Below are 26,726 nucleotides of genomic sequence, written 5' to 3'. Positions count from 1 at the left end.
GTTTTTTTGAGATTTGAGCACCACAAGCCAAGAAGAAAAGTCAGACATCTCGCAACTCTGCAACTCATACAAAAATAATGTGAACGGAAGAATAGCACTATATGAAAAAGTATAAAGTAAGTAAAGAATATATTTTAGATTTTGGGGTGAACTGTCCCTTTAAGCATTTTAACAAACCACCACAGAAGAGCTTCTCAAATATTTAAATCTTTTTATTATTCTCATTTTAAACAGTGTATTGTAGGAAACTCAAGGTACAAAGTGTCATGTTTGGGACCTTTTGACATCCATCCTGCTCTGTACTGTGACAGTTTCCCTTTGAGAGCAGGCATAGTTTGAGTCCACGAGTATTACTTGTGTGTAACACTGACTCACGTACATGGAAACATCCTTTCTGTATCAAAGAAGATGGTATCTATCCAACACTGTTTTAACAGCCATTCATGAATTTTCATAGTGATACAACTTACTGCAGAAGAGAAAATATTTAAGTGGTGAGGCAGCAGCAGCAATGAGGGCAGAACATGGTCACATTTTTTAAATCATAGAGTTCTCAGAGGAGGGGAAACTCGCTAATTTTCTGTCTAAATTTAATGTAAAAGTGGTAAGGAGACATTCCACCATAAACAGCTCACGTTTTCTGTTTAAGTACTGTATATTGGCGCACTAGTAATTGCAGAGTTTCACTAGCCAGGTGATCTAAAAATGTCATTTCATAGCAACACAAGAGGCTGAGTGGGTCTATATTATAACTGCTTACTGAATGCACATGTAAAGCCATAAAAACATGTTGATGCTGATTTGATTGTCACTTTTTGCCGTTAAAACCCTCACAGTGGCCTACCACCTCTTTTTCTACTTAGGGAGGGAATGAAGTTGAAATAATAACTGGACAAACTGGAGCAGATGCAATACTCACTAGAAAGCTGTGACTTGAGTCATGTGCATCAAACGTGGTGAAGTAAAAGAAAAGGGTAGAGAGCAAAATATGAAAGACTAAAGTAACCTGACAGGAAAGAAACTGCAGAGAAAAAGTTAGTCCAATAAATTCAATCAAGACTCAATTTATGTGCCGCAGTCACGTTCCTGCAACTCCTTATCTGGAGAAGCACTGCTCACTTTGGCAGGGTAAATATAAGCCATGGCTGACAAGTGCCACCTTGTTCTGTATAAATAAAATAGGAAAATCTATTGCAACAAGAGTTAACACCATGTTACATGCTGTATTTAACTGAACCTTCACAGTATATTCAGATTTACATACAAAGGATAGCAACAGAATGACTCGGGCTCCAAGTATATCAGCATACTTGATGTATCATTTCTACAAATGCAGCAGCAGTGCTGTATCTTAGGACACATTTGAATACTTTCATCCATTCTAGGGCAAACTCTTTAATGTTTCGACACACAACAACTAAAACACGCTGCTTGTGAAGTAATACAAATCATTTGTGCAATATGGAAAGATGGGACATAAATCTAATCGAATCTGTTTCTGTGTCAGTAGTAGTTTCAAACTGACAAATGAAATCAAATTATTGGTTTCATTTCCATATCATACATTTGTGGTTTGGTAAACAGAGGAAGTATCAGACCAACTCATCACAGTTAGTTAGAAGGGAAAATGTAAATAAGTGCGAAAGAAAGGCAGCTTGAAAGGCAGCTGGACAGCAACAGTAAATGTGGGCTTGAGGTTTACTTTAGCTACAGGGGGGGCGATGCCAGTGAATTTTCCATGGAAGCACACCGACTCAACTGGCACAAGACAATCCTAAACAGTGAGCCACAGACACAAAAGAAACCGAAAGTAGCAGAAGAGGGCTAGAAGTCAACACATTTTCCAGTCTAAGAGCTGCAGGGCTCGAGTCTAAAGAATCTTAACACAAAATTGCCCCAAAAGGACAACACAAAAACTGAGGAGAACAGTGGAGTGCATTGATTGTTTGCTGGGGGCATTTTCACATTGCCTTGAAACCTTCATAAGCATAGCAGATTTATTTATTTTTTATTTTTTTTAAATGCAGCCTCGTTTGATAAATCCAACAGAATTTGTAAAGGGAGTCCCACCATGTGTGCACTAATACATTTATTTCTACCTTAACAGCTTGTAATTTTTATTCTCCTTCCCTGACAAAGATACTTTTCTACTTCCTCCTGTAGCTTATGAGACCATACGCCATTACAGCAGCCACGACCGCCAGCGCAGCACCGCCATAAAACAGGAGCTCTGATGCTGGCTCTGTCTGCGCTGGGGGCTCCTCAGCTGGTGCTTCTTCTACAGGGGCTTCTTGGATTAAGGGTGCAGCCAACAGGGCCTCCGGCTCTGCCACAGTCTCTGGTTCTGGCTGGGGAGGCACTGCGACAACGGGCTCCGGCTCCTGTTCTGGTTCAGGAGCTGGTTCTGAGGTGGCTTCAGGCTCTGCTGGTGCTTCCGGGGCTTCCTTAGCTAGAGATGGGGGTGCCACCTCAGTAGGCACTGGGGCAGGGGCGGCAGCTGGTTCTGGCTCAGGCTCTGGTTCTACTGCAGGAACAGATAAGGGTGCTGGAGGTTCTGGCTCAGAAGGAGGGAAGACAGCAGCTTCTGCGACTGGGGGGAGCAGCTCTGGTTCTGAGGAAACGAGGGAAGGCTCTGCAGACAAGACTGCAGGCGTCTCTATTACAACTGGCTCCTCTAGTGAAAGCAGGGAGGCTGGGGTTGCGGAGTCTGCCTCGGCTGACTCTGGAACAGGTGGAGTCTGGCCCCTAAATTCTTCCCTGAGCTCAGCCAGCTCGCTCTCTGTCCCTAAAACACTCATCATGCTCTCTTCTATCGCTGCCACTTCACCGCCTTCCTCGAGCAGCTCGGCTTCCTCGCGTTCAACGTGGACAATGTCCGAGTTCGAGGAGTTGTTCTCGCTTCGCTCCTCGGCCAGAGCCACGCCCTCATTGCTGTCCAGGCTTTTGACGTCTTCAGGGTCCATCACACCGACCTGTGCCCAAGACTCGTGGCCGGCCAGAGACACAGGTAAGCTTTCCGTCTGCCAGGAGCTCTGCTCACTGCTGTTGTCTCCAGTGCAGAGCAGCGAGGAGGGGGGGCTGAGCTGGTCGTGATGCTGCTCCCCGGAGAGGATGTAGATGTCGTTGCTGTCTTCGGCGATGGTTACACCTCGCTCCTCATCTGACTCAAGGCTGTATATTTGACTCTGTGGTAGACAGAGACAGAGATGGTATCAACATTCTGTTTATTGTAAACCAGATGAGTAATATTAATATTAATATTTCACGATGAAGAATTTTGAGTTATAGATGGAAAAGTTTCATTTATTATTTTGTATAGTGAGTTTGCACTTTTGGTGCAACATGAGCTCAAAGAAAGTCAACAGCAATCCCCAAATGGCATACAAAATACAGTGTTCCCTCAACTTGTTAAACACCAAATTCAAGGACTTTCCAGGCCCAATTCCTTCAAATACAGATAGTTTGAGACATGGATCAAGGTTAGTTACTGTTTTAGAACACTGGGAATTTTTATGATGAGACCTTGCAGGCTTTACAGAAGCTCAGACAACAATTAAAACGAGAGAGGCCTGAATGTGTGAACACTTTTCAATTGCGCTGCTGTGTTACAGTGATGGCAGAAAACTACGAGAAATGCATAATAATGTACTTGATCTTGCATATCAAATATTGACCTGTGTCTGAATGTGACTGCATTGACTGTTTGTTTAGATAAGAACAATGCTGCAAAACACTGAGTGAAAAATTAAAAAGCTCTTGATATGACTACATACTGTACATAATATAATACCGCACTGCTTTACACCTTCAGTTACCCTTGTGTGCCACCTAGTGGTATGTAGCTACTAACCAACTACATCAGGAGCCATCTGCAAGGTTCTATTATATAACAGATAATATTTCATATGATCATGTGGGTATGAGTGACTAACACAGAGGTCAGCTCGCTGAAGCTGAATATGTCGAAATCAATCAAACTGTAGAGTCTGCTAAATTAAATCTGACCTCAAAATATTAAAACCTTTTCCCAAAGCTCATTTTTCATGTCAACTGCAAGAACCAAAACCAGTACTGAAGCATAACAGAGTGAGCGGACCAGCCATATCTTTTATATTGCTGTGAATGCAGTGATGTGATACAGAATCTACAGTATGTGGCTCATAAATAGGCGAGTAATCACAATGAGCACAAAACAACAAGATGCATACGGACATGCTTATTGTCTTGAAATACATAAAGAGGTTAACAAGATGCTGCTGTTGCAGCTTGCTACACTTGAGTTTTATCCTCTCCCACTGTCCAGCAGCAGAATCTAACGCCGCCTACATAACATCCCTGTAAGTCCACCTGTGCACATTAGCATCTCTCTCTTAAATCACAAAAGGGCAGTGATATACAGCTATACCAAAATACCCCAGTGTCTACAGCCACGCTAGCAGCTTCCTAAGGCTCAGTGGTGCTTTCAGCTAAATGCTAACACGCTCACAATGACAATGCCAACATGCTGATGTTTAGCAGCTATGATACATCTGGTTTTAGCATGCTAACGTTAACTACTTATCAGGAATCACAAAGTACAGGTGAGGTTGATGGAAATCATCAATTTAGCAGGTATTTGGTACAGTCCATCCTGAGGGAAACACAAATGTGCAAACACACTCCACAGCAATCTGTGTTAGAGCTGCACTAGAGGACAGGGCAGGGAATAATCGAAGTCTGCAGATCATGAATGACTATACAGATCAGTCTAATTCAGTCTGGACGGAAGTGGTTGACTGGCAGACCAACAATCTATCCACAGAACCATATTTGTAGCACAGCCAATAGTAGAGCTGCAACTAACAATTATTACTTTATTGATTACTCTGCCGATTGTTTTCACGTTTAATCGTATAGCGTAGGAAATGTCAAAAAATGGTGAAAAACCCTCCTCACATTATTCCAGTCCAAAGTCCTAAGTGATGTCTTTAAAATGCTTCTTTTGTCCAACCAATAGTCCAAAACGCAAAGCCTCTTCACTTACTGTCATAAATGACAAAGAAAAGCAGAAAATCCTCACATTCAAGAAGCTGGAACCAGTAAATGTTCGACATTTTTGCTTAAAAAATGCCTGATGAAGTTACTGTGGATCTGTGATGAGCAGGCTTCTCTGCTGTGTTTCCTTGCATGTCACACACCTGTAGGTGTGACCTGAACGGATGAGATTCAAACTGACAGTGTGTGTGTGTGTGTGTGTGTGTGTGTGTGTGTGTGTGTGTGTGTGTGTGTGTGCATGTGGTGGAGTGCGCGTGCAGCAGACAGACAGGTTCTGACAGCAGAGACAAGCTCCCGAGGCAACACCGTCTCATTTGAAAACATGATAATATACTATTGTGGTCTTCAGAGCTGTGTGCCATCTGACCTGCACAGTATTTAACCTCTGAGGAAGCATATAATATGTAAACTACTACTGACCTACGTAAATGAGATTGTTAAACAAACGGTCGAGCTGTGAAGGTTATTTTCCTTACAAGGACACTCACATGGCAGATGCATCCCGGGAGGCAGGGAAGAGATTAAATCTAACAGCGCTCCATCATTATCCAACATTTGCCTTCTTCATAAGCTGATTTACATGTGGGAGAGTGTTTCACCGAACGCTTGCCCTCAGGATACAGGCTCCCCATCAGCTGGACAGGGCACAACAGGGATGTCATGTGGGATAACATCCACAGCAAAAGGTTGCTGGTGGTATTCAGGAGCAATGACAATCAATCCTGCTGCATTTGTAGTTTCAAGTTCATACTGCTGCAACGTCCTCACTTATCTTATATCTAAACTGAAATTACACCTCTAAAAGGAGGATAGACTGAGTTAAAATTATGTACGCAGTTTAAAGGATAAGTACCGTTTTTTACAACCTGGACCTTATTTCTGGCAAAATATATGGTCATTTACTCACCCAGATAACTTTGGTGTCATTCGGCGTCGTTCGGACGAAATTAGATCCAGTGTAGCGGCGATATATCCATATAATGGGAGTAACGGGGCATCGACACACAGCCTCTATATAACACATTATCTGCCACGAAACTAGTTCATTTCATCAATATTTTGTTACGATATGCTAGCGCTATTAGCCTCTGAGTCCGGGCTCGTCTATTGTCAACATCCGGGGTCTGTAGGCTGATCTACTACCTCTGACCTGGAAGATGTCGTCTCTGAGCTGCGCGCGCACCCGCGACAGCGCGCCTTGTTTACCTGTAGCTGCTGCTGCTAGTTTGACCCCGGATGTTGATAACGGACGAGCCCGGACTCAGAGGCTAATAGCGCTAGCATATCGTAACAAAACATTGATGAAATGAACTAGTTTCGTGGCAGATAATGTGTTATATAGAGGCTGTGTCGATGCCCCGTTACTCCCATTATATGGATATATCGCCGCTACACTGGATCTAATTTCGTCCGAACGACGCCGAATGACACCAAAGTTATCTGGGTGAGTAAATGACCATATCTTTTGCCAGAAATAAGGTCCAGGTTGTAAAAAACGGTACTTATCCTTTAATGGTTGTGAATTACGCAACAAAAATTCCTCCGAAGCTAGAGGCACAAAAAGTAATAGTTAACGTCTGTGCAAAGGATTTATGAACAAACAAAAGGGATGAATAAACAACAGTTCTTGAAAAACAACTTTTAAACCTGCATCAATAATTAAATCAAGAATAAACAGTTAAAAGAAAACACACCTGAGGAGAAAATCCACTCTGAATGTGCTCTGTGCTCCGTGTTGTTGTCCTCCAGCACTGCTGAAGCTGGGAAACGCACCAACGTTTTAACTATTTGGTTGTCAGGTGTGTCCTACTGCTCTCCACCCTCCGCCCCAAGACAAAGACTAATCCATATAAAACACATTCCTGCTGTAGAGCCAAGGGTGTACAGCCTACCTGTCCTTGCCCTGCCTTTTCATGTCACACTAATCAACACTGCTTTGACATTCAGTCTGAAAAACCCTTAAAAATATCTCTAAACTTACTGACATATTCAGAGAAGAAATTAGCTGCCACATTTTGGGAAACTTGTCAAGTACTTGCTACGTTGCCACATGACTGCCACATACTGTCAACATGCAACATACAAAACAGGACGTAGTTGTTTTTTTCACAAGTAAAATACTTTAGATCAAATTAATGCAGTACGATGATACTTGACATTTATGAGGATTATGTCATCACTGTTCCTAATGGACAAGCACTGCAAAAGGTCACATGGTATTGGACTGAGATCAGCAAAACACAGGATAGAGAGGGACAGCTACACTGCTCATTAGGATTTAAATACTTCTTTGGAGGAAGAATTTTCATTACTAGCAGAGATCATTTTCTTGATATTTTAAATACTTGACTAGAATAGCCATTGCACACGTCTCCATCAACCCACAGTAAAACAATACAACAATATTATGGAAGAATACTGTGACCCAAGCTCACCCTGTCATCTACAAATAACAGGAATATAAACAATTTAATAGATTATCTTCCTCTAAAAATAGCCTCTGGCTCAATAATAGATGTGTTGCATTTACTTGCATTCTTTCATGATGTTAAGACACATAATATCGCCTTAAGTTTCATATAGAAGCCAAGACAAGTTTAGGACTGAACAATTTTATGGAATCTGACAACTCTGCATCAGCCTTGGGCAAACTCCTTTTAAAACTCGCCTCCTGCTGATGTGCAGTGAGAAAATTTGCAGCAGTTAATATTGGTTTTTGGCCAGTCATCATTAACGGTGTTGTGGTAGCGGGTACACTGACAGATAAACAGAAGGGCAGAGAGATGGTTTGGTGCCCTGTTTAAACCTTGGCACTCAGCCCGTGTGCTGCTGCTTATGCTGCTGTAGCAAGTCTTTTAGCAAGCCACAAGTGGGCCAGTCAAGCCCCTCGTGATGATGTTGTCGAAGGATTAAGAGTTATTTTTGGGGGCTTCTTCAGCCTGCAAAGATGCTGTACTCTAGTGGAGTCTAATGTTGATGCACAGAGATTATTGCATATTTCGACCTGGCGAGAGGGTGCTTACGTAACATGGGGGAGCACTGTTAGTGTGCAGGGTGCAGCGTGACGTGCCCTGACACGGCCTGGGCTGGAACCCTTGCAGCACCTTGTCCTTAAAATATCACCACTGCAGCATCATTGTTTCTACGCAGCACACAACGCAGCTACAGCCAATGTAAAACTGAATGCCTGTAGAAGTTGCTTTATTACCTTTTTAGATAAGCTGCTTTGACTATCGATTTGCTGCAGTAAAATAAAGTATGTCTTCATTATCTCATCGCTAAGAGGTCAGGTGCATTTGTCAGTGTGCCACTTTTAAACCTCAGGAGCCGCATTACATCACACTCACAAGGACTGTCATTTGAAATGGCTGTTGTGCACACTCAGTTCTCATGTAGCAGTTCTCACTCTGAAGGACAACTGTCTGACCGGTAAAAGCACGTAAGCATTCAGACTGACACCCAGGAGTCAGGCTGTGAACTAACTACTAGAGACAACCCAGAGAGGTTGGCTGGTGTACAGGCACTCGATTACAACCACCCCAGTTTGGCATCAATTCTGCTCTCCAGTTTTGTAGTACATCACTTTTATTTTAGAAGAGGGCTGCAAGATTTGGTAAAAAAAAATCATATTGCCATTATTCTGACAAATATTGCGATTCACGCTTAGTGGGAATGAGCGTCACAATTTTATTAGCCTCGGAAAAAACGATTAAAATCATGATGACGTGACATTTGTTGGGGTCTGTGCCAAACAAATTTGTTTTCTTACATCTGGAGAACCAGAGTCGTAAGCCATGACGTCTCTGCAGCACTACAGTACTTCATCATTACGCTGTTTTGTCACACATTTTACCTTTATCAAAAAAATAAATAAAATCGCAGCGATTTCAACTATATTTCGATTAATTCTGAAACCCTATTTTTTTCACCATGAACGCCATCTTTTTTTTTTGCTCCCCCCTTCCCCCCCTTGTGCTTCCCCATCATGTCCTCCCCCTGCCCCTGGCTGTGCGCTGTCTGAGGGCTGCTGGTTTTGTTCCTGCCAAATGAAGTGGACACCGCATTAGGGTCATAATAATCCGTATTGTATTCTGATGTAAGTAACAACGGCATTACGAGAGCCACCCAAACATGGTGCCTCACTTACACTACAGTCACACCATGTCCTCCGAAAAGAGAAAAGGCTGGTACTCATCGGCTCATTTAGGGTTCATTTTGTGTCGTTTCATCTAAACTAGAACATCGGATTAATAAATATGATAAACATTAATAAATGGTGTTCCTCATGCAGTAGCGATTAGCATTTTCATATTTTTGCCCTTTAAGTTCACATTTCACGATATTATACTATGATAAAAATCAATCTGTACGTAGTGTTCACTTGCGACCCCGAAACAATGACCAGAACTGGAAAGATTGACCTATTCTGCTGTCAAGAGTTTGTCACACACTAGCACGCACACATCCAGACCAATGAGCTCACTCCGTTTTCGCTTCAACATCACAAGTAAAACATCCTACCTCGGTATGAAGTCCTGCTTTCACTTGAATACACAAAACTCAAGTCGTAGAGATGAAGAGGATTCAGGTAGCTAGCTGAAGAGAAGCGTGCATGCAGGCAGCTGTCAAACTAATGGAGATTTCACTTTGCTCTCACTGGCACACCACGCTTCTCGCCCCCCCCTCCTTTTCTCCCTCATCTCTCACCCCTCCCTCCTTCGTATTCCCTCCCCTCCTATCGCAAACTCTCTCTCCGTCTCCTCCTGATCCTGCCCCAGCCGTTCATCTGTTCATCCCCTATGACATAACGCAGAGCAATAATGTATCTTTGTCTGCAGCCAGCACACTATGTTCAGTTTAGGTTGCACGAAACCAGGCAGAACGTCATGATAATGAGGCAATAGTGATAACAGCGGTGGCTAACAAGTCATGTGACCGTTCATCAGCATGACCTCTTTCACAGGGAGCCATCTGTGACGCAGTGCTCCACTTATTACAACGCTGGAACATTAAACCCATCTTCAACAAGAAAAGTTGCAAAAGTCATATTTCTATAATATGAAAACAGGGAAAGTGTGAGCATAGGAAACATTAAGAAATCATATAGCAAGGCGTACAGTATCACTATACTCGCAGTTATATATAGCTCATTTGTTGTCACCTGAGGACGTGTCAGTCACAACTTGCACAGCTCATCTGCATCTGCTAGGATTACTGTCCAGCTCTAGCAGCAGACTTCATGTTTTAATAGGCACGTTATCTTCATTAAATATGCAAATAATTATTATGTAACAGAAATACTATTGCGTTTTGTTCTGAACTATGATTGAATGTAGTCGAAAGATGGATAATAAAGTTTAAGTGACCACAAAGCATCCGACTCCTGACTGACAGCAATCTGGGGCTGCCAGTTTGGGTTTTAACCTTTAAACACCCACCCTTTTTTAAAAAGGAAACTTCCACCTATTTTGCATACCCAAATAGAAAAGCGTATAACAGAAGAGTGTGATACTTCAATTACATCCTCTAGTTTCTGAAAATGTGCTACCTAAATTACATCAGTTCAAACATAACTCAAAAACTTTTTTTTTTGTCCTCGTCTATATTAAGTCATATCTGAACAACAATGACTAGGACATGCTTAATGCCAGAACTATGCCACATCACCACACACCTTCTATATATTGTCAGCTGTGTGAAATTTGTAATGTCTAGGCCTAACTTTGTGTGAGCTAGGGACTTTTTAGTTTGTTGTGTCACTGGCGCCATCAACTGACTATAAAACCTTTTACCATTATTGAAAACATTACAGAATGCTAGTATATGATACATAAAGACAAACCATGTTGAACTTAATTCCAAACGAGGGTTTGTTTTGTTTTTTTATTTCAAAATGATTTGCACTGTGACAAAAAAATATACTGTAAAACTATATATAAGAAACCATACAACTACAAACCTAAATTTTTCAACATATACAAGATGCTATACAAAATACTATACAACTATATAGAAAACTATTATACAACTATATACAAGTATCCTGTACAACTATATATAAATGACTATACTATACAACTATTTCTAAAATTTCAAAATATTTGTAATGCTGTAACCAAGGCAGTGATCAGGGGGCCAATGAATTTCTTTCTGTGAGTTCCAGGTGTTGAAGCAGTTCCTCTGTGGCCCAAAACACACATTAAATACAGCCAGCTGGTGTCTTCCGGTGGCAGAGTGTGCATTTCCTTCTGCATGTTGTGGCTGCATCCTTTTTGGGCACATCAAGTGCCTCTGCAAAGAAGCGTGGCCTGTGTGAAGCAGCTGGCTTGGGGGGTGCAGTGTACCCCGAGCGTGGCGGTTGAGATGCTGACACAGAGCCGAGGTTTGCAATCACTTCTTTTTGTGTCATGGCAGGACCTCTCTGTCATTGTTGGTGGAGAATGTGGGCGTTCACTACAGCAATGTCTACAAAGGAAACCAGTTCTGTCTAGACCTATAGTGCCACAAGCCCTGAGCTTCTTCAACAAGTCCTGAAAAAGTTTAGGACTGGTGTAGAAGTTGTCAACATACAGGTGGAAACCTGTGCCCAGATCATCAAAATCCATAAGGGACATCACACCGTCATTACTCAGTCCATTTCCAGATCCAGATGACTTGCCCTCATACACAAAGAAGGTTCACGTGTAGCCACATTTAGAATCGGCCAGTACAAATAACTTGTACCCCCCAACTTAGTGAGCTTGTTTTTGATGCACTGTTTGATCGAGATCCCTTGTCTTTGACGCCACCATTCTTTCATCGATCGAAATGTGCTGACCAGGTTGGAAATGGGACTTGCAGGCTTGAACGATATGGTTGTAGAGAGGTTTTATCTCGCCGAGACGGTCATATTCTGCTGTCCCCTCTTGGCATCATTCTCCTCATCAGCTTTGATGTCACTCACGTGCAGAGCTCGGCAGATGGTCAGAAATGTATTCCGGGACATGACAGAGGCAGGGAATGGGAGACTGTAGAGTCAGGATCCTTTCCAGTAGTCAACCAGTGCAGAGCACTTCACCAAGCCCATGTAGATCATCATAGCAATGAAGGAGACCATGTCACTGATGGTGATGTCGTGCCATGGTCCTCTCTTCTCTTCTTGATTCTTCGCATCATATGCTTTGGTGTTGGTCAGCAGGGTCCTGAGCACGGCTTCTGTAAAAAAAAATTTTTTTCAAAAGCTTTTAAAAAATCCAGTGGACTGCAGGCAACCCTGGTCCCTTGCTGCGGTCCAGCCTGTCTTACAGGTATGAAGATCAGTGGAGCAGGCTCAACATCCTCATCATCAGATGTATGCCACTGCTCTTGAGCTGTGTAGAGGGCATGAGGAGTCTCTTGCAGTGTCTTTCCTCTAGCACGAGAATGTGTAAGTCCAGCAGTGGTAGATGTGTTGGGAGCGTCGTCCCCTGATCCAAAGCATTTTGAATAGCCATCGGAAGCCAGAAACAAGCACACTTGGCTTTCATTTAGATGTCACTCAGGGCTAGACAAGTCACAATGAAAACAAAAAAATAATTCCAGATACTCACTGATCTAAAATGTAGTGGAGGCCATCAGCAAACATGTCTTCTCTCTGTGAATCATATTCAATGTCCTCACTGACATCAGACGCTAATACCATCTCAATGACCTTCTTTTGGTTGAATCAGGTCTTCTTTCCCGCCAAAGACATGGTTAAATATACAACCAAATACAAAATACGAATACGTCAAAATGCGGTCAAAAAGTGCATTTCTCTCTGTGACGGTTGTGCTGTGCGTTCGGCTGCGTAAAAGGAGGGACGGCGCACAGTGACGCATTGAAATAGTCTGCTTAGATAGCTTGGCTCAAATGTAACCTAACTATCCATGCATACCAGCATTGGAAAGGTAGAATGATTGGCTCCAAGCGTGAATGATTGACGTGTTGAGAGGCAATAATACCTCGTTCTAGCATGGCCGCGAACAATACATGACAGAACCCACTGGCCTTTCAAGCTAGGAGCACTAGCTGTACTCCAGGGGTGGTCCCGAGGTGAAAAATAAACAGAAAGGGATAGGGTCACTTTCATGTTGTAGGCAGCAACATAAAGAAAACAAACATACCCAACAACACCGGTCAGGAAGAAGAGAAAACATCTCCTCATGAAAGTAGATTTGTTTTTGTTTTGCAACAAAACTAGTAAAGTCATGATGATGTGGCATTTTTCCCGGTCTCTGCCAAACAAACAAGTTTTATTACGTCTGGAGAACAAGTTTTGTAGGCCAGAGCATCTCTGCAACAACATTTCATTAAAACACTGTTTTGTGACACATTTTTCCTTTATAAAATAATTGCACTTCTTGCAATTTGGATTTTACACTTAGTCATATAGCAATTTCGATTATTTTGTGATTAATTGTGCAGACCCACTTCACAGGACACTTAATTTTATGAAAAATCCTTTTTGATTTTTTGATCACTGGACCCTTACAGGCTGAAGGAAAGTAAATTATCAAGCCATTGACACGTATTCAGGCCTCATGACCGCTTCAAAAGGTACGGAGTCGGCACTTTTTCCCCCCCCATCTCTTCAGTTTACTATGCTGGTAAATCTGAATGACTCATAATTTGGTAGTCATGGTTTCCCCAAAATGAACTATATGGCTATACTGTGGAGAATCTAACAAGGTATAACATGCCTATATTAGTGTATAGGCATGTTATAGTGTAAACATATTATTTTCTCATGTGTGGTGCCGACCCGCTTTGAACGAGCCGAACTGTTAACCCCCCTAAGCCGGTGGGCTTAGGGGGGTTTAGGTGGGGGTTAAATTCTGTCCGGTTATTTATGTAAATTGTCTGTTGAGGATTTACTGCCATGCATATTTAGGTATGATGTATGTCCTAATCTCGTGTATGGTAACGTGGCTGTTGTTGGAACAGAAACAGGGACTCAGGGGTATGAAACATCTGTATGGGAAGCACACTGACGCCCTCATCTGGCTATTCTGAGTTCTGTGCATCAATTTTGAGGAAGGTGGAGGCATTTTTTTCTCTTCACCTTACATGACATCCCAACTTTCTGTTCCTAACATGCTATCTCTGCACAATCTTGCAAACATATTTAGACACTAAGAAGCACCAAGTGGTTGCCTTTGATCATATGAATAACTAATAGGCTTAAACTTTACAATTTCAATGCTGTCACTATTTTTTTAACTGTTGGTAGGAGGGCACCCTGTAGTGGTAGCAGTACGGCAATCTAAAATCCTCACTCATCCAAATATGAATATTACAAAAACTATTTTTGAATTCCAGCTGGCCTCAGTATAAAGTATTGATATAAGCATAGAAAGGTGTTCCTCCATTGCATGCTTAAAAACTCACCCATCCCCCTTGCTGGATGATGTAGCCAGCTTCGTCCTCCTCTAGGAAGCGCACCCCCAGATGCAACAGAGTTGCCAGTGACTGGCCTTCGCTTTGTAAAGCCTGGAGCAGCACCAAGGGCACTAGCACCTGAAAGAAGGGGAGGAGAAAGGAGTTGAAGTTAGAGGTGAGGAGAAAATAAAACAACAAAAAAAAAGAAATTGGGACAACTTTTGCATGTCCTAAGAAATCTGTTTGTTTTTTTTCTTTTAAACCAGGCCTTTGTATAGAGAACAAATAAAACTCACCTTGCTCCAGCCTTCCTGTGTGTGTATTGAGAGATCCAGTGCTGTGTCTCTGAATCTCTGGTAATCCAAAGGCCTGAAACACACACATACATCATCCCTGGTGTTAAACACAAGGACTACATATAACTGTCCAGGAAATATTAAAATGTGCTTAAAGTCCAAGAATTATTGTATTGTTATTTCATGGCCAAACCTAGATTTATCTTCTAACCTGAGTGTAACCACTGAGATGTTGATGTGGTCACACCATAAATGTGTTTATATTGTCCAGGGACTTATTGCTTCTCTTGAATGTGTCGCAGTTTCTTTATATATCCATGATTTCTGTCATCATCTGCTTTCAGGGAGTCAGATCGAAGTTTTCCAACTGATCACTTGTGTACCAGAGATAACTTGTGAAGTCACACCTTCCCTTCCAAATGAGTTTGTCTTGCAACATGTGTGTCAGCCATGCTTTAAAATAAAGGATTTTACTATAGTCACAAATGTGTTTGCCTGTGGGGTTTTCTTCCTTTTTTTTGCATATGACTGTATATGCAAAGGGAACATCCAAAAAGCTGCTTTTTACTCTCTGGGTTAGTTCCCTTTGTATAAATGGTCTTTTGTAGCAATATTCTGCTCAGTTACACACAGTCACAGTTGTCCAGTACAACCACAGTCTTATCTGTTGGCCACAGAGCAACTCTACTGAAGCAGTGGATTAGGCGTCTCGCTTAAGTGTGCAACTTTTAGCAATCAGTATTTGACGACCCGAGAATGACACTAAGAAATCAACTCTCTTTCTTCGCAACCACTTTAAGAGTTTGCCTACATTACAGTGTGTTGCTTTAATTGTCCACATTAATGCACGGACACTGGCTTGTCTCACTTTTTCTCACTTGTCTCTTTCATTGTTACATTTTTTTTCCATCTGCGATTCTGTTGTCATAACAGCAGGTGAGCCGCATGTGGAGGAAGCTGGTTAATTATTTAGCCCATCAAAACCAAGGTGCACCCAATGACATTGCAACACCAGGGTGCACTTACAAGTTTATACAAAATAACGGCGGTCAGTAGGCTGAGATTAGATAAGATAAGTCGCATCACAATCAGTATGTTTCCAGGATGGATGTAATACCAGAGAGCCTCTCTCTCTCTCTGCAGAGCATGTGTAATTGACAGACGGGATGGGAAGAGCAAGGGCAGATTGTCCACTAGTTTAATCAATCACAAATGGCATTTTTCTCTCTGACTGATAAAAAAAACGATACAAGTGTAAAATAGGTCACCAAATATACTTGGGCAGGCATCAATATACACAGATCAAGTGTACGTGTAGGAAATACTGCATCTACAACAGTTGGGTTTGATTTCAAAATTCGAATTGATACAGTACAGCCTTTTTTTCCCTCATGTGACTGCATCACTGTGAAAGTTCAATAGTTCACTAAGGAGAAAAGAACTAAACAGCCGTTTATCAACACTGACTCGGTCATTCCTCTGAGATTGTAACGCTCACCATGTGGGCACACATTTCCACATACTGTCTGAGTGTAGTGTGAAAAGAGCAATCAGTCCTGATTAGTGTAGTTGCTGCACCGACCCTCACAATTCTGCTTCCATATGGACCAAGTTTTGGATCAAATATTTGTAAGCAGTCAAGAAATGCAGCAATCATGTCAAAGCAGCTTTTGTCACATAAACAAGTCAGAGTGCTGCAGACTGACCCTGCGAGGAGTGCGTGTACGGCTGCTGCCAGGTGTGCATCAAGCTCTCTGGCCACCTGGTCTCCCACTGCAGCGAGGCAGTCTTCAATAGACGTCTCCGGGTTGGCCGGATTAAACACCAGCGATGTGTGTCGGTCGAAGCCTGTTGTAGAAAAAGCTGCAAACACACAGGACAGAGTGATACCTCAGACAGGAAGTGCAGTTCATTTTTTAGGAATTATTCACATGACCAGAGAAGAAAATGTGGTGATAACACTGGAGAGAGGCAAAGAATTGTATCATATCTTTTGAAGGCAGAATAAAATCTAATGCACACTTAAACACACTGGTGATAACTCAGACAATCCACTCCACATAAAGAGTTTGGGAGACTCTATATGGTTCAGTGTCTGAGTAGCATGAGAAGAAAAAAAAAAGAAAGGATGCAAGTTGTCTGTGCACTGGCGTTACACCAAACAATCCGTCATTCGTGATGCTCAGCTCCTCCTTTCTACACAAGAGCAAGGACGATTGCCTGGAGCGTCACTCAACCGTGGCTATGTAAAGAAACCAAAGTTCTCTTTCAAAGCATACATTTCATGTTTTGCATTGACAGACTTTGACCTCTGGATTCCTTTGAACAGGCCAACCAACTGTCTGCATGACAGAAAAGCCAGAGTATTTACAACTGAGAAACTACAAGTACCACCTTGCAGTGTTTGCCTCTGCAGACAAGTCAAGTTACTGTTCCTGAGCTATACTGTTGAAAAGTGGCCAGTACGTTTTCTTGCAGAAATTATGACGTCACAGTGAAGTTGACTTTTGACCTTTTGGATATAAACAGTCATAACATCATCATAATCATCATCATCATCATTTTCAGCAATTAGACATTTGTGCAAAATGTTGTTGAATTTATCATAGGAATTGTTAAGTAATGGCTGAAATTGTGTTTTATGAGTTCACAATGACCTTGACAATCAAATCCTAATCACTTTATTCTTTAGTCCAGATGGACGTTTGTGCCCAATTTGAAGAAATTCCTTCAAGGAGCTCTGGGATGGAAGGACAGACAATTGCTATAGCTAGTACAGAGGCATAGATAAAGAGTTTTAAAACACATCAAGGTGTTTGATTATGCGTTTCCTTCCAGTTATTTAAGGAGAACTGTGCTTTAAAGCGTCATTATAGTGGTTCACATGCATATAAGCATTTGTGTTAAAATGTCTTTACAATGACTGAACCTATGCAGACTAAATTCCTTGATTTGAGACTTGAATATTATTTGGAATCTGTATCCAATAAAACAAACAAAATCCACTGGAACGGACTGTGTGCATATGTGTGTGCGTGTGCATGTGTGCGTGTACTTGTACAGCTATCTTTGTGTCCACTTACAGTCAGCGATTTCATCTTCCAGTTTTTTCAGCTCTTCCTCTATCTGCACTTTTATCATTGTGGTCCTCTCTCTCTCATTCTGGGCATCTCCTGAAAGAAATAAACACATAATGTAATGACCAACGACCTCACTCCCATCTCAAACACACACTCACTGTTCACAAACACTATACAGTACAACGCACTTTACAAGGTCATTTCTGTTTATGCATCTTAACATATTATTGCGTTTACTCTTTTGTAGTGTGTAACAGCTGTCTGAAGTCTTGTTTATGTTGTTTATAGTTATTGTTGTAACAACCTTTGGCTTGACACCAGTGATGCCTGCACATGTAGCATGACACTAAATACACACAGTTTGCTCAACAAGCCTGTTATGCATGTATAAATACTAACTCTCCTGTATGGAAGAACAGTGTTTGCAGGCTGAGGAGCAGCTAAAGTCATATCAACAACCTTTACTTTCAAGTCACTCATTTACTCCTCCCCAGCACGATGTTGCTGGAGTCGAACAAGAAAAAAAGAGGGAGAACTGAGCTCTCTCGTTGCGTGCATGTGGCAGCAACATGCAGCTTGTGCTTGAGTAAATAATTCAAGAGATTCAGTCTTCACTGCTGAGGACATAATGAATCAGACTAGGGGCAACAGTGACACAAAGGCTGCTTGGGTGTATGACCACGAGCTTCCACATTCATTCACTCACACACACACACACGCACACACACACACACACACACACACACACACACACACACACAAAGCCATTCAGCTTGTGAAGATCCAGCAGTCATTTGATTAAGAAGTGAAACAGTTGTTAGTGCTCAACTTGGGACTAACAGCCAAAAAAAGAAAATGGCATTTAAGTATTAGTCTTTATCAATTTAGCAGCTAGCTGATGTGACTTTTCCAATTAATGTTTTCATGACACAAATCAAACGCTGACGTTGTTCTAACAGGAAGGAAGAGGGCCCTCAGTCTTTTCTGTCTGTGTCCCTGCGGCCCATACATGACCGCCCTGAGGACCAGTGTTGGTTTTTACCGAGCTTGGTGCTGTTTCAGCACTGAGCCAGACAGCTAGCCGGCCAACTATTTGCTTCAGTCCATTGGCGTGTGAGTGATCCTGCAGTGATTACACATGACAGGCTGTCAGAAATTGGACCGGGTCAAGCGGAAAGCAGGGATCAGCCACTCCTCTGACTTTCTCCGCCCATTCCAAGCATGCACACAACAACAAAAAGGGACAGGAAATACTGAAAACTTCCCCTCTCTCTCTTTGACCATCTCTCCTTCTGCTTTTAATCCACCTGAGCTTCTCTTTTTCAGAGAGCTCTGTCCATACGCTGTGACAGAGGGAATGACAGGCATGGCCTAACATGGTCCTCCTGCAAACCTGTAGTACCTTCCAAGTGGGATGTTTCTCTCCCAGTAATTGATGTCACCACTAACTCACTGTGTCCATAGTTTTATTGCACAAAGTCAGAGCCATGACATGTTGTTGGTGGCTAGTGTGGGATTTAGTTTCACACAGCATTTCTCTAACAGTACAGGACACACACAAATATGACAATTATAGGTCAAAAACTGTTCAAAAACAGTCCACTGTGTGTTTTTTGTATGCCAGACACATAGGAAACCAGATGAAAAACAGCTGCAAGCCTAAGGTCACAACACAAGGCTGTTATAAATGCCTCTATAAAGACAGGCCTTCGGCTACTTTGGACACCATATTGGAAGGCTTATACAGAGTGTCACATGACATCTATTTGTTTACAAGCACTTCTTCACTGTCACATTTAAACAGACACACTAGTAGCTTGACGAGTTTCTATGCCAATGTCAGAGGAGGCCAAACTAAGTGGTGGTAAACAGGTGGCAACCTGCATACACAACCTGAATATTTTCCTGCTATGTGTGCATGTGCACACAAATCTATTTGTGTGCTGTGCGAATGCACAAGTGTGAGGTTTGCCCTCACATATGCGTCACATACCGCCTGAATAGACTGTGGAAAGCAATAAAAACAGGGTGTCCTTGGCAGTGGTTGCACTTCATTATGCGTGTCCCTTCAGGACATACAGACAACTCATTTTCAGATTTAAGCAATACTTTCTATCAGATTGTGTTAACTACATTTAGAGCCAAAATTAGTCTTTCTTCTCACCTTGAGTTGCAGTTGTGTGTGATCTACCAACAGGCAGCATTCCCAGGTAGTTGAGAACAATGTACTTGGTTTCATAATGGAAATCCTCAGGCACAGTGGCGGTAATGGAGGCAGAAGAGGTAGAGCCTGAGGTAGCCATTGAACAGACCTGTGTCAGACTCTCAGGCACATAAGTTCTTACAGTCAAAGATGGACGTATCACCTGAGGACATGACGGCAAGAAGAGAATAATGTACAATCAGGATTGGTGCAGTACAGTCACATGTTAACAGGACATGAGAGAATCCACATCAGACTCCGGAGAAAAGTCATTATGACATCTGTTGTGACACTGTAAAACAGCTGTTAGGCGTATGACATAAAACAAATGTCCCACTTAGTTTCATTGCAGGCATGATAGCACAATGTCCTTCTCCCATTGTGCCAGGTGGACATGTCCATCTGGCACAATGGGACAAGAAGCAAAACTTGATAAGTAAATGTAAATACTGCTGCATCCGAGACACAGATGGAGCTAGGCCCAAGACATGTTGATCTATTGCATGAGTACGTTTTGTACCTACATCATGACACACTAAAACTTACATAACACACGTGGCGGACAAAGGGGCGTGAAAGGTCTTTCCAATAGAGCCTTACTGAACAGATGTATGATGGATATTTAGATATCTCTGAGCTGTACTTATCAGCCCCTTAAACCACCGTTTACAAACTCACTGACTTGCAAAGTTTCACTTGAACAGCTCACATCGTCCTTAACAGATGAGCTGAGGTGTGACCATGTGGACCACGAGATCAAATTTACCAGATTAAAACAAAAAAACGGAAAACTTCCGGCTTGACCTGTCAGAATAAAGCGTCTTGCTGACTTGCTCCCAAACCGATAAATATCAAAGTTTAAATTACATTTTTTAACTACTATACTAATTAAAAATCAAGTTAATACAATCAATATTGTTTTTTCCAAATCGATAGCATGGCTCAGTGAATAGTACGATTTAACGTTAAACGCTCATATTCAATTAATAACCCGACGTACAGCCCGTTAGATAATTACCTGACATGTACCTTTAATGTCTGCCACACTGGACGCTCCGCTTTTAGTCAGACGAGCGCTCACTGGAGTATCTCACCACACATGCAGGCTACAGCTAGCTTAACATTACACGTTTTAGGGTGCTATTTCAGAGACGCAAAACTTCATTTGAACTTCAGTTAGGACCAGCGGGAGTCCATTTCTTACCGTCCGTGTCCAAAGGCAACCAGGTGCTGACAGACGACAAGCTGAATGGAAATATGCGACACAATCCCCAGCAGCGGCAGCGGCAGGAGCAGTGAAAGGGATAGTCCACCACTGGCAGGCAGCTACAGCACTAGCACACAGTGTGCTTTGGAGGCTACACAAGCTAGTGAGAGTGTAACGCCAACTTTCCGGTTGTGACCTTCAAAATTAAACTGTCACTAGTTAGCGGACAGGTGGTGCTACTTATTTACGCGACGCTAATTTTACACTGAAAGTGAATGATTGAGCGTTTCCTGTGTGTCATGGCAGAGCGGCAGTTGAGCAGGGGATTTTGGATGGCTATTTAACTGTGACTTCTTCTGAATGAAAATAATAAGCTTACATAATGATTAAAATTGCCTTTCTGGAAAGTAAAATTTAAGTTAGCACTAAAATCCACACCCCTTGTTTAATCTCAAAGATGGTAGACACAGTCGAAGATGACGCACGGCATTGTCAAAACTCACCCCAAAGCCAGTGAAGGGACTGAAACTACAGTCTGTATGTGAGGCGACGCCCCCCGACCTTTTACAGTAAGAGTCAGCATACACTGAGACACAGCATGTAGCTAGGCATTGTTGGAATAATTATGTTAGTAGCACTCTGCTTACGTAATATCTGGAAGTATGTGAAAACACACGTGTTTCTTTCTGCTATTAAAAAAGGAGGGGAGTGGCACTCTTTCCTCATTGCTCCATTCCAAGGACTTGACCTACTGAATGTGTGTCTTATTTTGAAAGTTACGACCGGATATTGTGTTCTGTCTTGTGTCTGTCTTCTTGTTTAAAGATTTTTCTCACATTTGATATACATTGATTAGTAGGCTACATACAACATCTTAGTCACAACTACAATGAGATTGCATACAATTAGGTTTGTGTGCATATTTATACATGCCATTAGAGGGCTTCAGTTTTGTCCCATTCGTCCCTGAATTAAATTCTTACATTTCAGTAATTGTCTAACACCACAGACAAGCATTTACACAGCACTGCCTATAAACTTCATTTTCTAAATGTGTTTCATTTCACAGTATTTGGATAATTGTTTGCTACCACGAACTTTAAAGTAATCCACTTTAATCAGTAAAACCACAGGCTTTTTCTCTGACTTTAGGCTACCTGTGTTCCAGTCTCAGGATTTGTTGATTCAGGCTTGTCAGAGACGTATGGTGTACTTTTAGCTTGGTGTCTTTAATGTTGCTAACTAAACAAGTCATCCTGTAATATGTGAGCATTTGTATTTTTCATAGGGTCCCCAAGAAAGCCCCAGTTCATATGTTCAGACTAAGACACCAAAGGTGAGACACCAGTCCTAATGTCAGCTTTAGATAAATGTCCAATGCGTGTGAGCATCAGAAAGCTTTCTTGGCAGGCTGAAGACTGAAACTGTACGCTTAGTTTATGAGCAGACTGTGGCCTCCGCACTTTACCTCGAAATTACACTGTTTGTTCTCATCCTGGCCGTTTTGACCAGTCTGAATAAAATAAAACCGCACGTATTAACACATAACATCCCACCATGAAATCCCACTGTATATGTGATGAAACACATAAACACTTAAAGGTTTGTGATTGACAGTCAGGCATTCAGTTTTGATTAAAAGCAATTCTGCTGGTTCAAATAAAAGTTGAATATAACTGGTGTAAAAATGTTCTTCCTGCCTAAAGACAGAAAAATGAACAATTGCAGCTTTCATTGCTAAAATGCATAAGCCTATCTAGTTTTCATATCAGTCTCCTGGCATCAGTGTCTACTATTTGGCACCGTTGCTTACATTTGCGGTCACAAAGCTGGAATCTAATACTGTCATAGTATCATAACCCACAAAGATTTCTCTGTGACAGTGTGTCACTGTCGGCCAAGATGTGTTGTAACTCCAGCCTTTGACAAAAAGGGGCAAGGAGATTACAGATTGCAAGAGCTGGCACCAGAAAGCCTCATGTCTTCATCAAGACTCCTGGTGGCAACAAGCCCTGTCACGTGTTAGTGTCAGAGTTTGAGTCAGAATGTTTTTTAACAGCTGCATTTATATTAACATTGGGGAAAAGTTAAAAATCACTGTTGACAGCAAATCCCAAGGAGCAACATGGTTGAAAAGATGTAGGAGACTGAGGATTTGAATATGACCACTGTACATCTGGAGTATATTACCTGTGAATAGGCTACCTGTAAGAGTAGTCAGTGGCTCTGAAACGGCCCTCAAGCTGCCTAGGTGAAAAAAAGGTAATACATAGAGTTTCTGGGACATAATTAGTGTTTTGTCTTCATTCGTTCAGTCTCAGTTTTTGCCCTTTAAACTCGTGATCACCGTCATATAGATCCTGTCTTAATGACTTTATTTCCTCCAACAATAGCACTATGAGGAGGATGAGAGGATATAATAAGACTGGGCTTAAATCAGGGGACTGCTGCCCCCTGGTGGAGCATTGCCCACCCAACTATAACTTCCTGAAGGCTGCCAGGTCCATAGGCTCTGGTAGGGGCCATGAGTGAGGTCATTGCAGTGGTTTATAAGAGCTACCACAGCTATTACACATTTAACACTGGTTCTATCCTCTGTTTAAACAATTTATTTTTATTTATCAGTTTATTTGTCAGTGGCAATACATGTACCTGAGGTGGACCAAGGTGACGTTGACCCCTGTTTCCATCCAGGGGGTCAGTGTGGAGCATTATAAGTATCTGGGGGTCGAATTTGATAATAAACTGGACTGGGTAAAGAACACAAATGCCCTCTACAGGAAGGGACAGAGTCGTCTCTATTTTCTGAGACAGCTGGGGTCATTCAACATCTGCCAGACTATGCTCAGGATGTTTTATGAGTCTGTGGTGGCCAGTGCTATACTCTATGCTGTTGTGTGCTGGGGCAGCAGGCTGAGGGTAGCGGACGCCAAAAGACTGAACAGACTGATCCGCAAGGCCAGTGACGTGGGGGTAAGGCTGGACTCTCTGGCGGTGGTGTCAGAGAGGAAGATGCTGTCCAAGTTACATGTCATCTTGGACAATGGCTCCCATCCACTCCATGACGTGGTGGTCAGCCACAGGAGTACATTCAGTACTAGACTGATCCCACCAAAATGCACCACAGAGCGCCACAGGAAATCATTCCTGCCTGTGGCCATCAAACTGTTCAACTCCTCGCTCTGAGAGGAGGAAGTGTCAGAAACTGAAGACGACACAGGATATAATCCAGACCAAGAATTAACTGATGGGGAGGAGTCCGGTGATGAAGGGGATGGCCATGCTGAGGCTGCTGTCACATTCAAGTCAAAGAATGGGAACTTATCCTGGTCTTCATCCCCACCTGAGAATCAAGGTAGGCTTTCAGATGAAAATGTCATCAGGATGACCCCAGGACCTACAAAATATGCCGTATCCCGAATTGATGACTGATTCCTGACTAGTACATCGAAACCATAGTGGTAAACCTGACCGACTTGGAGGGGAAACAGATTTACAAAGACAATTGGAAGGAGGTCACCCAGACAGACATCAAAGCATACATGGGTCACGAATCTACCAGCAGTTTATGGGATGCAGAAAAGGAAGCGGTGCAGTCTGTGTGCGCCAAGAGATGTGAAAACAAGCACAACGTGCCATAAATGCAATGCATATATTTGCAAGGCACATGCAACAACCTGCACATACTGTCCAACATGTGCATGAGAAAAAACACCATTGAAGTTTGAGTTAACCCACTCCACCAAGTTTAGAAGCCTGATTTTGTCATCAGTTTTCAGTTTTTTTCTGTTATCAGGTAAAAACACATCTGACAGACTGATGAACATTGTAACGTTATTGTAGTTTTGGGATAATTTCCTTTGTACACAAATAAAATCTTCCCGGTCACTTTTGACCGGGAACACAACAGGTGTTACTTTATGTGACTGTATAAAAAATTTAAATGGTTTCAAAACAAATGTCCTTGGTAACTTTGACCCAAAGTAGTCTGTGATAAACAGTATACTATGTTTCATCTGATTATTTCTAATAGTCAAAATAATCCAGAAATTATGTTTTTTAGAACTCAAATTCAAGATGTATAAGCTCAGATCATTGAGGTATGCAGACCATAAATAACAAATATAACTTAAAAACTTGTAATGTTCACAAGAACTTAAGTTGATAAAAAAATCTAACACAACAAGTAGTAATAATATATGTATTATTACAGTTTTTATGACAAGTCTTAATGGAGCGGTCATTTTTGACCGGGAACGCTAAATTGTTTAACATGAAATGAACACAACATGAGGGCTAGTCTTTCCTCTGTGGTACTAAAGATTAACAAGTTGTAAGTGATTTTAACTTTCACATTGAGGAAACATCTAAATCACTTGCCACAGATTTTTTTAAGCATTGCTTAATCATCTAACCCTTTTGCAACATGTTTCTTGCCTCACACATAACCGTGGGTACACCCTTGAGCTCAACCTGGCCTGACCCTAAACTTCTTGCACACGACTGAGTTAGTTTCCAAATGCAAACATATTATTTTTGACACAGTCTATATTGACTTCCAAAAAAACAAACAGTACAGTCTGCAGCTAAGTTCTCTGCTATTTTCTTCAATATGTCAAAAATAATTCCCAAGTTTACCAATATTTAATGAAACTGTTAACTGGCTCAATGATCTGTGCGCCTTAGCTCTTGATATTATAGCTCCAAATAAGACCAGACTAGCCCCAATTCTGAACCCGTTCCACTGGATAGGTGATTACATTAGACACCACAGAATGGCTGAGCGGAGAAAAAAAACAAAAACAAAAAAAGCCTCCACGTTTGAATAAATGATGTTCATCTGAGTTTCATGTGTCAAGTTGTCAAGTTTCAACTGCAAAGTGTGAACCACAAACCAAAAATAGCAAAAACTAAACAGGAAGCAGCAGGTTAGCGATGCATGTGCTTCATACCAGTTCTGACTCAAGGCAGAATGTGGGTACTACTTTAACCAGAAAACCACAGCTCTGTTTTCTTCATTCCACTGTATGAAGGGATGTTTTATAAGATCTTAAGGAAGGATCTTATCATAAAATATAAAACAACATAATATATAGAGCAGTATACTATAATATTATTATTATACTATTATAGTAATACTATAATATAAAATTAGCTGTTATAATACAATCATGTCTGCATCAGATCCAGGCCCATGGTTCAGCTTCAGTGTATTCATATGAAATAAATTGCATTTATTTTATTTTTTTTAAACATCTTGCTAATTTCCGTACTGTTCTGGGAAAATGGCAACATAAATTTTCCAGCATTACACCAACACCTCGGTGGAAAACCCTGTGATAGGTGTGACACTTTAGTCTCACATTTATTTAGGTCAAAGCTTCTTCTGTTTTTTCTTTGTTTTTTAAGGTCAAGTTGTGCTAACCATGGCACCAACTGACTTTGCGGTGAGGCTGTTCCAGGTAAAGGTAGAAGAACAACAGACGAGGAGGGAGAAACACCATTTCCCACAATGCTCCGCCCCTTGT

General features: G+C 41.8%; 1 protein-coding gene across 4 annotated transcripts; it reads right to left on the bottom strand.

Annotated features, from left to right (window-relative positions):
• Positions 1 to 1,379: 1,379 nt before the first annotated feature.
• On the bottom strand, positions 1,380 to 21,757 carry bcl2l13 (BCL2 like 13). 4 transcript variants are annotated; one of them, XM_084363465.1, is made up of 7 exons: positions 21,702 to 21,757; positions 19,953 to 20,154; positions 17,792 to 17,881; positions 16,415 to 16,571; positions 14,709 to 14,781; positions 14,422 to 14,550; positions 1,380 to 3,185 (listed from the first exon to the last, which is right to left on the bottom strand). In XM_084363465.1, exons 2-7 carry the CDS (start codon positions 20,089 to 20,091, stop codon positions 2,148 to 2,150), a joined length of 1,626 nt encoding a protein of 541 aa, XP_084219591.1. In that variant the 5' UTR covers positions 20,092 to 20,154; positions 21,702 to 21,757; the 3' UTR covers positions 1,380 to 2,147. The 4 variants fall into 4 exon arrangements, with proteins under 4 accessions (XP_084219591.1, XP_084219588.1, XP_084219590.1 ...); XM_084363462.1 differs by lacking the exon at positions 21,702 to 21,757 and adding an exon at positions 21,196 to 21,347; XM_084363464.1 differs by lacking the exon at positions 21,702 to 21,757 and adding an exon at positions 20,674 to 20,739.
• Between the last annotated feature and the right edge of the window lie 4,969 nt (positions 21,758 to 26,726).

Source organism: Pagrus pagrus (genome assembly GCF_965226575.1).
Source record: "Pagrus pagrus genome assembly, chromosome: 10".
NCBI lineage: Eukaryota > Metazoa > Chordata > Actinopteri > Spariformes > Sparidae > Pagrus > Pagrus pagrus.
This window is presented reverse-complemented; position numbering and strand designations above follow the sequence as displayed.